The sequence below is a fragment of the Rana temporaria genome, chromosome 1 (assembly GCF_905171775.1).
Source record: "Rana temporaria chromosome 1, aRanTem1.1, whole genome shotgun sequence".
NCBI lineage: Eukaryota > Metazoa > Chordata > Amphibia > Anura > Ranidae > Rana > Rana temporaria.
In genome coordinates this window covers 91,024,449-91,039,014 of record NC_053489.1, presented here as the reverse complement: position 1 = coordinate 91,039,014, position 14,566 = coordinate 91,024,449, and the positions used below count along the sequence as shown (strand labels likewise).

Sequence of the window (14,566 nt, the reverse complement as noted above, 5' to 3'; positions counted from 1 at the left end):
AAGGTTTGGTGCTAAAATTATTGTAATGTGTATCGCGATCAACGTTTTCATGTGTAGGCACCCCCGACACACAAGTTTACATTCGTACATGCATATATGTGGATGTGGAGGGGGCCTCGACACTCATCTGAAGACTCTCACTGCTGGAAGCCGTGGATGGAGATCAAAGACCCAGAGTACAGCCGTAGACGATCGTTATTCGAGATATCCCAAACCGGAGAAGAACTCGGGGTGCATCCTCTGAACACCAAGATGTCACTTTCCCGGAACACCCAATATAACTGCCGCCAGCCTCGCTCCAATGTGCCATCTACAATTCTGAAAAGGACCGATAGATTAGAACTTTTTCTTCATCCTTTGAAGGACCATATTGACATCCAGTGCACCCATGGGTGTAGGAACCCTTACAAATCTGGGGGGGACAGCATTTTTACTCGCCAATACCCACCCCTCTCATGTACATACTACCCACCTATACCCACCCCTCTCATGTACATACTACCCACCTATACCCACCCCTCTCATGTACATACTACCCACCTATACCGTAAAGGTGCCAGTTATTTAACCCCTTTGTGCTGCATTAGTGGCACTGGTATCAGAGTTTATGAACCCTTTGATGCTGCACCATATAGGGGTTAATTAACTCTGATACCGGTACCACAAATGCAGCACAAGGGGGTTAATTAACTGGTCACTAATGCAATTACCCCCTCCATGCTGCATATTTCAAATACCAATGTAAACTCCCACCCCCCCCGGAAAGAGTTAAACACTTCAGGCAGGTTGACACAGCTAAGCCACTGTGACAACAGTGATTTAGGTTACGTTTTTAGCTTACAAAACTTACCTGAACTTTTGCAGGGGCTTCACTGGCTCCTCACAGCAGCACTCTCCTCGGCTTTTTCTTCCCGCCTCCCGGTATGTGAAAGACATCACGCCGGGCGGGACTAGGAAGCTCCTGTCGGGCAGAGAACACTCTGCCTGAGTCAGGCAGCCTGACAGGGAAGTGAATGGTGCGTGATTTACTCACAGCACACTCGCACCGCTCTGCTGCAGACAGTGTACCGGCGGCCGGCAAGGCTGTCTTCAGCAGTGCGGAACAAGCGGCATCCTTAGCCTCCCCTACCCCCCTCAGTCGGCTCCTGGCGGGTTCAGCAGCTGTCGGCCTGGCCGCTCCGCCTCCACCTCCCCTACAGCACAGCCCGCTCATGCTGCCAGCTTGTTGGACACTGACTGGACGAGGCTCGGCGGGTGGGGGGGATTTTACCATACCTGTCCCCCCCGCATTATTTCCTGGGGGGATGCGTCCCCCCCATCCCCCCCGGTTCCTACGCCCATGAGTGCACCCCGAGTTCTTCTCCGGTTTGGGATATCACGAATAAGGATCGTCTACAGCTGTACTCTGGGAAAGTTCCATTCGGATGGTGCCACCCTTGGGGCTGCTTTTGCTGATTTAGTGTTAGTAAAAGTGAGTTTGGTGAGAGACGATTCGCACTTTTCAGTCTTCATGCTTTTCAGTCTGTTACAGCGTGATGAATGTGCCATCTCCATTACGAACGCTTGTTTTACCAGAACGAGCGCTCCCGTCTCATAACTTGCTACTGAGCATGCACGTTTTTTTCACGTTGTTAAAGTCTACACACGACCGTTTTTCACGATGTGAAAAACGATAACGTGAAATACGACGCGAAAAAATAGAGCATGTTTTAAATTTTTAATGCCCATTTTTCATGTCATGAAAAATGCTCTGGAGCCCACACACAATCGTTTTTAACCACTTTACCACCGGGCCAATTTTGGCACTTCTCTCCTTCATGTAAAAATCAACATTTTTTTGCTAGAAAATTAATCAGAACCCCCAAACTTTTTATATTTTTTTTAGCAGACACCCTAGGGAATAAAATGGCAGTCATTGCAACTTTTTTTCTCGCACGGTATTTGCCCAATAATTTTTCAAACGCCTTTTTTTGGGAAAAAGAAAACGGTTTCATGAATTAAAAAATAAAAAAACAGTAACGTTAGCCCAATGTTTTTGTATAATGTGAAAGATGATGTTGCGCAGAGTAAATAGATACCTAACATGTCATGCTTTAAAATTGCGCACACTCATGGAATGGCGCCAAATTTCGGTACTTAAAAATCTCCATAGGTGACGCTTTAACATTTTTTACAGGTTACTATTTTCGAGTTTCAGAGGAGATCTAGTGCTAGAATTGTTGCACACGCTCTAACGCACGCAACGATACCTCACATCTGGGGTTTGAACGGCGTTTACATATGTGGGCGGACCTGCATGCGTGTTCGCTTCTGCACGCGAGATAATGGGGACAGGGGCGTTTTGAAAAAAAATAAATGTATTTTTTTTTTATTTTACTTAATTTTTTTTATTTTTACACTTTTTTTATTTTTTTTTGATCACTTTTATTCCTATTACAAGGAATGTAAACATCCCTTGTAATATAAATCAGTGTGACAGGTCCTCTTTATGGAGAGATGTGGGGTCAATAAGACCCCACATCTCTCCTCCAGGCTTACAAGCATGAAATAGGTGAAAAAAAAATCACCGATCACATGCCGACAGCCGCGATTGCGGCTTTGTTTACTTCCGGGTACCGGGCGTGACGTCATAACCATCTGGTCACCAGTCATCTCTATGCTTTCCAGCAGCGCCGACCGATTCGCTCTCCGGGCCCCCGATGGCACGGGAGAGCCCGGAGAAGCACCGGATGGCGGTGGGAGGGGGGGGGGACACGTCCCCTCCCGCTGTCTATAAGAACGATTAAGCGGCGGGATCGCCGGTTTGATCATTCTTATCATACACAGAATGGGAGGCTGAAGACGGCGATATCTGAATGATGCCTGTAGCTGCAAGCATCATTCAGATATCACCGCACAAAGCCGAGGACGTCCCAGGGACATCCTTGGTCGTCAAGAGGTTAATGACAAAAAAAAATTAATTTTTCACGTCATGAAAAACGGTCGTGTGTACGTGGCATTAGCGCTACATTTTTATTACCACAGAAAAAACACAAAGCTTTACAACGCCTTTAAGGTTGGGTTCACACCTAATTCAGAGACGGCTCAGAGCAGGGGCCCGGCACATCCCTGTTCTCCATCTCAGGGATGAATCAGTCCCACATTTTTGTCTGAATTTGGACCTGAAATGGAGTTAAAGACGCACAGGACCCCTGTGCAATTCGCTCCGCAGCCACCCCAGAGATGTGTGAACCGACTCCAATTCACACTAGTGTGAACCCAGCCTCACTGTACAAACTGTATTTAGACGCTGATTGGTTACTATGAACAAGCTGCTCCAAATTATGTGTACTCCACTTTTACTAAATCCACCTCAATGTCAGTTGAAGAAGTTCGTTTCATTTGAAAAACTCACCTGAATGAAAGACTTGCATTTTAATAATGTCGCTCCATAATCTATTTAGTATGTGCCAGGTATGCTGGAAGTTTTACACAGTTCCATGGTCACCTAATAATATACAATGTTTTATTAATATTTCCTCTTTTGTCTTGCAGTATAGGAGCTTTGGTTGGTCTGGCAATCGCAGCGTTGGTGTTATTAGCATTTGTTGTCAGTGTGTGCGTGCTGTGCTATTTATTTCTATACACAAAGCCCCAGAGAATAGACACTGGACTAAAACTACAGCGTTCCGTGTCATCAAGTTCACAAAAAGGTAAGACAAAAATAAAAAGGTTTTCTTAAATATAAAGAAATAAACATACAATCCAGTTGTTTCTCTAGAGGGGATAGTTAATGGCTGCTGTGATAATATCTCTCACTTCTCACTTTATGTAAACTGCCATGACTCACACTTCTGTTGTTTTTCTGTTTCCATCATTATTCAGCTCCTCTTCTGTTTCTGTCATTCGTCGGCTCCTCTTCTTTCTTTCAATTTTCAGATCCTTTTAATATTTCTGTCATTTTTCAGCTCTTCTTTTGTTTCTGTCATTCTTCAATCCCTCGTCTGTTTCTGTCATTCTTCAACCCCTCTTCTGTTTCTGTCATTCTTCAATCCCTCGTCTGTTTCTGTCATTCTTCAACCCCTCTTCTGTTTCTGTCATTCTTCAATCCCTCTTCTGTTTCTGTTATTCTTCAATCCCTCGTCTGTTTCTGTCATTCTTCAACCCCTCTTCTGTTTCTGTCATTCTTCAATCCCTCTTCTGTTTCTGTTATTCTTCAATCCCTTGTCTGTTTCTGTCATTCTCCAATCCCTCGTCTGTTTCTGTCATTCTCCAATCCCTCGTCTGTTTCTGTCATTCTTCAACCACTCGTCCGTTTCTGTCATTCTTCAACCCCTCGTCTGTTTCTGTCATTCTTCAACCCCTCGTCTGTTTCTGTCATTCTTCAATCCCTTGTCTGTTTCTGTCATTCTTCAACCACTCGTCCGTTTCTGTCATTCTTCAACCCCTCGTCTGTTTCTGTCATTCTTCAACCCCTCGTCTGTTTCTGTCATTCTTCAACCCCTTGTCTGTTTCTGTCATTCTTCAATCCCTTGTCTGTTTCTGTCATTCTTCAACCCCTCGTCTGTTTCTGTCATTCTTCAACCACTCGTCCGTTTCTGTCATTCTTCAACCCCTCGTCTGTTTCTGTCATTCTTCAACCCCTCGTCTGTTTCTGTCATTCTTCAATCCCTTGTCTGTTTCTGTCATTCTTCAATCCCTTGTCTGTTTCTGTCATTCTTCAACCCCTCGTCCGTTTCTGTCATTCTTCAACCCCTTGTCTGTTTCTGTCATTCTTTAATCCCTCGTCTGTTTCTTTCATTATTCAATCCCTCTTCAGTTTCTGTCATTCTTCAATCCCTCGTCTGTTTCTGTCATTCTTTAATCCCTCTTCAGTTTCTGTCATTCTTCAGCTTCTCTTCTTTTTCTGTCTTATTTCAGTGCCTCTTTGGTTTATTTTATTCTTCAGCTCCTTTTCTTTCTTTCTTTCATTCTTTTTCTCCTTTTCTGTTTCTGTAATTTTTCATCTCATCATTTGTGTCTGTCATTTCTCAGCTCTTCTTCTATTCCTGTCATTGTTCAGCTCCTCTTCTTTTTATATTATTTCCATCTCCTCTCCTGTTTCTGTCATTCTTCAACTTCTCTTTCTTCCATTCTTCAGCTCATCTGTTTCTGTCATTTTTCTTCTTCTGTTTCATTATTTTTCATCTCATTATCATGTATCTGGTAGCAGAGCCTGATATGATGAGGACAGAAGGCACAGCTGGATGGTAGGCAGGTACTGAAGACTGTAGAAATCATAGCAGAGTCAGAATGACCAGGTCATACACTGACAGAGGAAATCAGAGGCACAGGCAGGAGCGTGGTCAGAGTACAAGCACTGTGGTCAGGAACCGATCAGGGGAGAAGAAGCAAATTAAGCAGACAGAGTTCAAGAAGTAATCAGACAAACCAGATCGGCAACTAGAAACAGGATGCAGAATCACAGGGTCACAGGATACAGGGAAGCAGTGGCGGCTGGTGCGCAAACGAAAAAAAAAAAAAAAAAATTGCAGCCTCACTGTGCCCATCAAATGCAGCCACTGTGCCATTAATTGTCACCACTGTGCAATGCCATCAAACGCAGCCACTGTGCCATGCCATCAAATGCAGTCACTGTGCCATGCCATCAAACGCAGCCACTGCGGCATCAATTGTCACCACTGTGCCATGCCATCAAACGCAGCCACTGTGCCATCAATTGTCACCACTGTGCCATGCCATCAAACGCAGCCACTGTGCCATCAATTGTCACCACTGTGCCAATGCCATCAAACGCAGTCACTATGCCATCAATTCGCACTACTGTGCCATGCCATCAAACGCAGTCACTGTGACATGCCATCAAACAATTTCACTGTGCCATGCCATCAAACACAGCCACTGTGCCATCAATTGTCACCACTGTGCCATGCCATCAAACGCAGCCACTGTGCCCCTCAATTGTCGCCACTGTGTCAATTGTCACCACTGTGCCCTTTAATTGTCGCCACTGTGCCCATTGTTGCCATTGTGCATGTCACTGTGCCCTTTAATTGTTGCCACTGTGCCCATTGATGCCACTGTGCCCTTTGTCGCCACTGTGCCCATTGATGCCACTGTGCCTATTGATGCCACTGTGCCCTTTGTCACCACTGTACCCATTGATGCCACTGTGCCCTTTATCGCCACTGTGCCCTTTGTCACCACTGTACCCATTGTCGCCGCTGTGCACTGTAAAATACCCCCCCACCCGGCACTTACCTTTCTCCTTCCACGTCCCTCGATGTCTTCTCCCGCCCTCGATGACGCTTCAGCCAATCAGGTTACCGATAACCAGAATCGGTGAACTTGATTGGCTGAGACGGCCGTCAGTCTTATCCAAGGAACGCACCTCCCATATGTCCCAAGGATAAGCTTTCGGGAACCGAGGGCTGGCTCTGATAGGCACTTCCGCACAGCCAACCAGCTGCCATTATTCAGGTAGTCGGCGCTCACCGTCCGGCCATCTAAATAGTTGCAGCAGTGGCCGGCAACAATAACATAGATTCATGCAATACATGAATCTATATTATTCAGTGGCGGTGCGAGAGCCAGAGGGGGCGGCGCTCCAGCGCCCCCTATAGACGCACCGCCACTGCAGGGAAGGCTGAAGACAAAGCAGCACTGATCCTGAGCAGTGATACAGTTTATCCGCTTTAGGACTGGTCGCCGTCAAACGTTTGATGGTGGCACAATGGCTTTCCTGCGTGAATCGCCATAGGTGTACGACAGCTCGCGGAGGCTTAGCTGCAGGTGTGTGCCGTGGGTCAGGAGGACTCAATGTCACCCGGCAGCCCGGGATTGCTTTGTACACAGGCAGAACGGGGAGATGCCTATGTAAACAAGGCATTTCCTTGTTCTGACAGGTGACATGACAGGGATCTACTGTTCCCAGTGGTCGGGAACAGTGATCTCTGTCATGTCCCAGTAAGCCCATACCCCCCACAGTTCGAAATACTCATAGGGAACACAGTTAACCCCTTGATCGCCTCCTAGTGTTAACCTCTTTCCTGCCAGTGACATTTATACAGTAATCAGTGGCTATTTTTAGCTCTGATCGAAGTATAAATGTCAGTGGTTCCAAAAAAGTGTCAAAAGTGCCCGACCTGTCCCCCGCAATGTTGCAGTCCTGCTAAAAATCCCCGATCAAAGCCATTACTAGTAAAAAAAATGATAATAATAAAAATGCCATAAATCTATTCCCTATTTTGTAGATGCTATAATTTTAGCGCAAACCAATCAATATACACTTATTACATTTTTTTTTTTTTTTACCAAAAATATGTGGAATAATACATATTGGCTTAGACTGATGAAGAAATGTGTCTTTAAAAAAATGGGATATTTACTATAGCAAAATGTAAAAAAATATTGTTTTTGTTTTCAAAATTGTTGCTCTTTTTTGTTTATAGTGCAAAAAATAAACACTGCAAAGGTGATCAAACAACACCAAAAAAAAGCTCTATTTGTGGGGGGGAAATGTCACTTTAGTTTGGGTAAAACGATGCATGACCGCGCAATTGTCAGTTAAAGCGACGCAGTGCCGAATCACAAAAACTGCTCTGGTCATTAAGGGGGTAAATCCTTCTGGGGCTGAAGTGGTTAAACAGCCCATTTGATGGCAACATCTGTCACAAGTGCATGTGGGCATGCTGATGCGTGGATACACGCACCAATGAGCATGAGCCCAAATCCTTTGTCTACGAGAGGAAGCATGGATTTGCCTGTGGGGTGGCAGAGAAGTCTGTCCAGAGGAGCCATGTTTTCTACTGGCATGCCCTTCCTAACAATCATCTTCTGCTCCTTTTATTTATCAGCTTATATATAAAAAAAAAGGATAAAGTATTTATAATGTTTTTTTTTTATTTTTTTATATCTATACACAAATGTTTCTACTTTAAACTGAATGGGTTGTTACAAGGTAATCGTTTACAATCACTTTAACAGAACTTACTTCAGGGCTTACTGAAACACTTGCCCATAGCGGTATTACTACCTGGCTGGTGCAGTGCTTTCTTCATCTGGTGCTTTGTATGTTCTAGCAAGGTGAGTGCTCTTCTCCTATCAAATTTATGGTTTGGGGTCAACTTGCTTTATACCAGCAATTCCCTGTCCTGTGCTTCCACACCCTCTTTCCATTACCAATGCTAAATCACTAAGTGGCGTCCCCTGTCTAAAAGAATCTTCAAATTCACCCAAATTCACCCAAGTATTTCAGTTTTGGGAGATCATTGGCTCTTGCTCTTAACAATTCTGATATCAGGTTAAGTAGAGTTCCAGATACTATTTTTGAATTGGATAGAATAAAGAAGAGTTAGCACCAGTGGCGGCTGGTGGTATCATTTTTTTGGGGGGTTTCGGCCTGTCACCGGCCCCGCATATACCCCACCTAGGTTGCGGGCATCACTTCCTCCGGGTGGCGGGCGTCTTCACCCTGCTTCTCCTCCTCGGCTTTGCGACGGCTTCCCCTGCATCTCCTCCCTCCTCCTGCTCAGGCGGGCCAATAGGATCACTTCTCCTCTCAGGAAGACAATAGCGAATATTAATTCGCTATTGTCACACAATAGGGTCGGCTCAGGGCACAATGCTCTGCCCCCCCCGAGCCCACCCTTTTTTGAAGTAAATTAGAGCTTTAGGCTCTAATCATGTGCTTCTAAAAGAAACAAAAACCCTATTGCGTCCGGTGCAGGGCCATCTTAATAGCATCATGGGCCCCTGGGAAAAGTAATGCTCTGGGGCCCCTACAATGGAGACAGCAAGAAACAGTGGGAAAATACATTCACAAAGTAACAAAGCTGTCCTGTACATATAATATATCTATTAGATTGATGCCTCCCCAGCACAATGGCCCCTCTACGCCCCAGATATCCCCCCAGCACTCTGACACCTCTACATCCCAGATATCCCCCCAGCACTCTGACACCTCTACATCCCAGATATCCCCCCAGCACTCTGACCCCTCTACACCCCAGATATCCCCCCAGCACTCTGACACCTCTACATTCCAGATACCCCCCCAACACTCTGACACCTCTACATCCCAGATATCCCCCCAGCACTTTGACCAATCTACATCTCAGATATCCCCCCAGCACTCTGACACCTCTACATCCCAGATATCCCCCCAGCACTCTGACCCCTCTACACCCCAGATATCCCCCCAGCACTCTGACACCTCTACATTCCAGATATCCCCCCAACACTCTGACACCTCTACATCCCAGATATCCCCCCAGCACTTTGACCAATCTACATCTCAGATATCCACCCAGCACTCTGACACCTCTACATCCCAGATATCCCCCCAGCACTCTGACACCTCTACATCCCAGATATCCCCCCAGCACTCTGACCCATCTACACCCCAGATATCCCCCCAGCACTCTGACACCTCTACATTCCAGATATCCCCCCAACACTCTGACACCTCTACATCCCAGATATCCCCCCAGCACTTTGACCAATCTACATCTCAGATATCCACCCAGCACTCTGACACCTCTACATCCCAGATATCCCCCCAGCACTTTGACCAATCTACATCTCAGATATCCCCCCAGCACTCTGACACCTCTACATCCCAGATATCCCCCCAGCACTCTGACCCCTCTACACCCCAGATATCCCCCCAGCACTCTGACACCTCTACATCCCAGATATCCCCCCAGCACTTTGACCAATCTACATCTCAGATATCCCCCCAGCACTCTGACACCTCTACATCCCAGATATCCCCCCAGCACTCTGACCCCTCTACACCCCAGATATCCCCCCAGCACTCTGACACCTCTACATTCCAGATATCCCCCCAACACTCTGACACCTCTACATCCCAGATATCCCCCCAGCACTTTGACCAATCTACATCTCAGATATCCACCCAGCACTCTGACACCTCTACATCCCAGATATCCCCCCAGCACTTTGACCAATCTACATCTCAGATATCCCCCCAGCACTCTGACCCCTCTACACCCCAGATATCCCCCCAGCACTCTGACACCTCTACATCCCAGATATCCCCCCAGCACTTTGACCAATCTACATCTCAGATATCTCCCCAGCACTCTGTAGTACTCCCTTTTCCAGCGGAGATACAGTGCATGTAAACTTTTGGCTCTCTGTCCACCTCCAGCACTGGACTCACCTATACCAAGCAAACAGAAGGAGGGGTAGATGAGGGAGCATCCCTCCGGGCATTCCAAGCCTTTCGGTGCAAACAGTGCTAGACAGCTGGGCTCACCATGACACCATCCACAATGCTACTTCTGCAGGTGGGCTCTCAGTGCTGACGACTCAGCAGTTCCCACTCCAGGTCTTACCCCACACCCTTCGAGTCCCAAGCATTCAAGCTGCATGGGGCAGGGTCAGAGCATCACTGGCACTCCAGCCCTGCCCCTCCCTGCTGGCTTTGAAATAGGTATTCTGCACAGCACGGAGCACCGCTGCAAGCCTGCCTCCCCTGTGTATCCATCACTCTCAGTGCCATCATGGGGCCCCTAATTTCGGAGCAGCATGGGCTCAAGGACCAGCTGCTTTGGGGAAAGTACAGGGGCCTCCTATGCAGCTGGGGCCCCTGGGCAGTGCCCAGGTGTGCTCTCTCATTAAGACAGCCCTGGTCCGGTGCCCTGCATATAGATTGGATGAGCTCTTACTGGTCAGGACCTTTACCTGCTTTAATTACTGTCCTCATCCCTCTTATTTATTTATTTTGTTAATTTGTTATTTCAGGTATTTATATAGCGCTGATAATTTATGCAGTGCTTTACATGTATATTATACGTACATTCACATGAGACCCTCTCCTCAAGGAATCTAGGAAAGAATTTCCTTTGCTTTCTATAAACATGCAAATAAAGCTCCTAACTAGCATTGCCATGTGACTTCTATTCTGAGGTTTGTATTACATGTTTCTTTTTGTTCTACAATATTTGCCGATGACTCATTGTTCATTGCACTATGCAGTTTATAATAGTAGAATGTTAATAGCCCATTGCTCTTATTGCATTTACTCTGACAGAACTTGAAGAAAAAAAAAGCAATGTACTACACACAATGTGGAACTTCCTCAATGCTTTTACAGTTGCCACGCAACATTGGATTCTTTTAAAGTGGCTCAGGTGCACCAGTCAGGCTTTTATTTCCTAAGTGATTATTTTTTTTTTTTTTAAGTTTTCCAACAGATTTTGTTTTCCCAAGGCAACTGCTGTGATCCTAGTCTCTCATATCTTGGTAGAAAGATATTTTAGATTGCTGCTGTGAAAAAAAAATTAAAATTTAAAATAAATTTATTGAATCAAAATAAAAAATGTACATTTAAAGCGGATCTTCTCTCTAATGACATACTAGGTATCACTAGAGACAGAGACATTGAGACATTGAGAGACATTGAGAGACAGAAGGGGAAAAAGAGTGAGGGCAAGAGAAAGAGAGAGGGGAGAGAGATGGGAGAGAAGGAGAGAGAGAGAAGGAGGGGGAGAGAGTGGGAAAGAGAGAGGGAGAGAGAGGGAGGAGAGAGGAAGAAAAGGGAGGGAGAGGAAGAGAGAGGGGGAGATGGAGAGGGAATAAATGGCCTGGTCATTAGGGGGCAACTGAGAATACAAATACAGTAAAACCTTGGATTGTGAGCATAATTCATTCCGGAAGCATGCTTGTAATCCAAAGCACCTGTATATCAAAGCGGATTTTCCCATAGGAAATAATGGAAACTCAAATGATACGTTCCTCAAGTCCTTCAGTCTATATAAAAAGATTATAGCAATGTGATAAGTTGTGTAACCATAAAATGTCCTTCCACAAATGTAAGCTTCCACAAGAGGATTAGAAGCAAAATGCAGCAGGAGCTACAGAGTATAAAAGAGAAGAGAGGCGCCTCTAAGTGTAGCAATCTGGTTACATTTAATGAAGGTACAACATTTACCAACTCACATGGTTAATGATTAAAAGAGGCGCATCTTAGTATACAGGCATCCAGGGTAAAGCTGTCCACATAGACCGTCCTCTTCACCGCGGCTCTCACTGCTGTCAGTCTGCAATTGTGATTGTGAAGACTACCCTGCAGTAGAGCGTTCTGAAAGTGAGGCTTGAACCGCTCGTGGAAGGGACGACATCAATGGTGGTGCGGAGGATGGTCTATGTGGACAGCTTTATCTTGGATGCCTGCATACTTAGATGCGCCTCTTTTAATAATCAACCATGTGAGTTTCTAAATGTTGTACCTTCATTAAATGTAACCATATTGCTACACTTAGAGGCGCCTCTCTTCTCTTTTATACTCCGGAGCTCCTGCTGGATTTTGCTTATAATCCCCTTGTGGAGGCTTCGCTTGTATATCAAAAAAATTATGCTTGTCTTGCAAAAGGCTCTCAAACCAAGTTACTCTCAAACTAAGATTTTACTATATATGAGTCGGGAAATGCATTCAAAACAACACACTCCCTGTTTCTGCTGGCAACTTGCCTCAACTTTGGTTAGCAGACTGGTTATTAAAATATATACAATCTATATCATTATACATATGAATATCATCACATATATAACATACCACACCATAAGCTCTTTATATTGAATGCCCAAAAAATTTGAAAAAGTTGCAAACATGTAAAATGTGAAAGTCACTTAAAGCGGATGTGCCAGTATAAAAAAATATTAAAAGCCAGCAGGTACAAATACTGCAGCTGCTGACTTTTAATATTAGGACACTTACCTGTCCTGGAGTCCAGCGCCGTCCGCAGTAGAGGATGAGCAATCGCTCGTCTCTCTGCTGCTCCCCCCGCCATCCTCAGTGAGGGAACCAGGAAGTGAAGCGCTCCGGCTTCACTACCCGGTTCCCTACGGCGCATGCGCTAGTCGCGCTGCGCCCGCTGATTGGCTCACACGCTGTGTGCTGGGAGCCGAGTGTTCCCAGCACACAACGGGCGACAGACGGGAAGTCAGAAAAACCTGTCTTTTGCCCGTAGCGTGTGGCCGGAAGTGGGTGCAGATACCTGTCTGTAAACACTGCAATATTAACTGAAAACACGTGGTTACAAATACACAACCCATTATCACAAGTGCAACACTTTCAGGATATCCTTATCGTAGATTTAGACGTGTGCCTAGTCTCTGATCATTTCTTGTAGCATGTCGTTAGATTTTGTCCATCTCCTGGTTTGTGTCTGCAGTAGGGTGACCACATTTCCAAACTACCATTCAGTGACACCCCCTTCCCAAAAATCAGCTTGTGCTGTAACAAATCACAGCACAGTGATTGGACACAAGAGGTGGGATTTATGATTTCTCCAATCACAAGCAGGGGGCGGGATTGTGCCAGGTATTCCTGGCCAGGACAAGTACTGTCAGTGAGTAAAGCGGTGATGTGGCTGCCTTTTTGGGGGGAATCAGATTGGCCGGGGGGGGGGGGTGTCAGTGTCAGTTTCATTCCGGGACACTGTATTGTCCTGGAATGAATGTGCCCGGGACAGCCCAGCAAAATGCGGGACTGTCCCGGGCAATCCAGGACACATGGTCACCCTAGTCTGCAGTCTCTGACAGCTTTCTGTAGCATCGCGTTCACTGAATATTATGTGTGCCCTTATGTTGATATCAGGGGCTGCACCTAAGCCCCCTATATCATGTAGGTTGACCACCACAGAGTTAATGGTGATAAGCAAATGTCGCTATTGAACATAATGTTGTTTAATTCAAGCTTGTCACTAACAGAATGAAATAATATAATGCAAGTAGCAAGGGCTCATTCACTGGCTGCCTGTGTGAAAACTAAACCCACGACCACAGTGTACGTGACATACCATAAAATGTTTCCTAAACAATGAGCAAGACTGCAAATGGTGCTGAAAGACCAGAAATCTAACCTACTGTTTTTTTATTATATGTGAGAACTGTACACCTACTCTAGCAAGAGAAGCATGTGTACAGCTCCATTTCATGCAGAGGATTGATTGAATGAGTGAAAGCTATTTGAAACAAAAGAGCTGTTGCTGATGAAGCACAACTTACCTTGTTTTTTTAACTTTATTTAAAAATACTTTTCTTCCCCCCTTTCTGCAATTATTAACACATTTTAATTTATGTGGCGGCACCCCCGAAGGAGCCGCTGGCTAAATTTTGGGTTCTCTGTTCTGCGCCTCGACTTCAAGAACAACCTCAGCCCCTCTGGTACACCTGGTTGAATAAAATGACTGCAAGCACAATTTACAACACAAGTGCCTGGCTATGGGATATGGCAATAAATACACACACACACACATCTGTTTAGTGGTAAATATGCTTAATCTATTGATTGACTATTATAGCGTAAGTAACGGTTAAACCGAATTGAACACACAGCAGGCAGGCTAGCAATAAACAATGCATATAAACTTTAAATACAACAAGGGTACTTATAAATCCACACTAGATTTTGAGTGCACTCAACCGAATAAACAGAGGTATGGTACCCCTTTAAACTGGCCAGCAGATAGAGCTTCAAGGTAGTTACAACTAGGGGCAGTCCTAAGTTTCGTTGGAGCTCGTTGCAGCCAGTATTAGAGCTATGGGGTCACTGGTT

At 45.5% G+C, this 14,566-nt stretch overlaps 1 protein-coding gene across 1 annotated transcript in view; it reads left to right on the top strand.

The window, feature by feature from the left end:
- Positions 1 to 14,566, top strand: part of SHISAL2B (shisa like 2B) — an 81,491-nt gene that overhangs the window by 53,744 nt on the left and 13,181 nt on the right. The window contains exon 2 of the mRNA XM_040340305.1: positions 3,535 to 3,692. Coding sequence (XP_040196239.1) covers positions 3,535 to 3,692 — 158 coding nt within the window. The remainder of the gene's footprint in view (positions 1 to 3,534; positions 3,693 to 14,566) is intronic.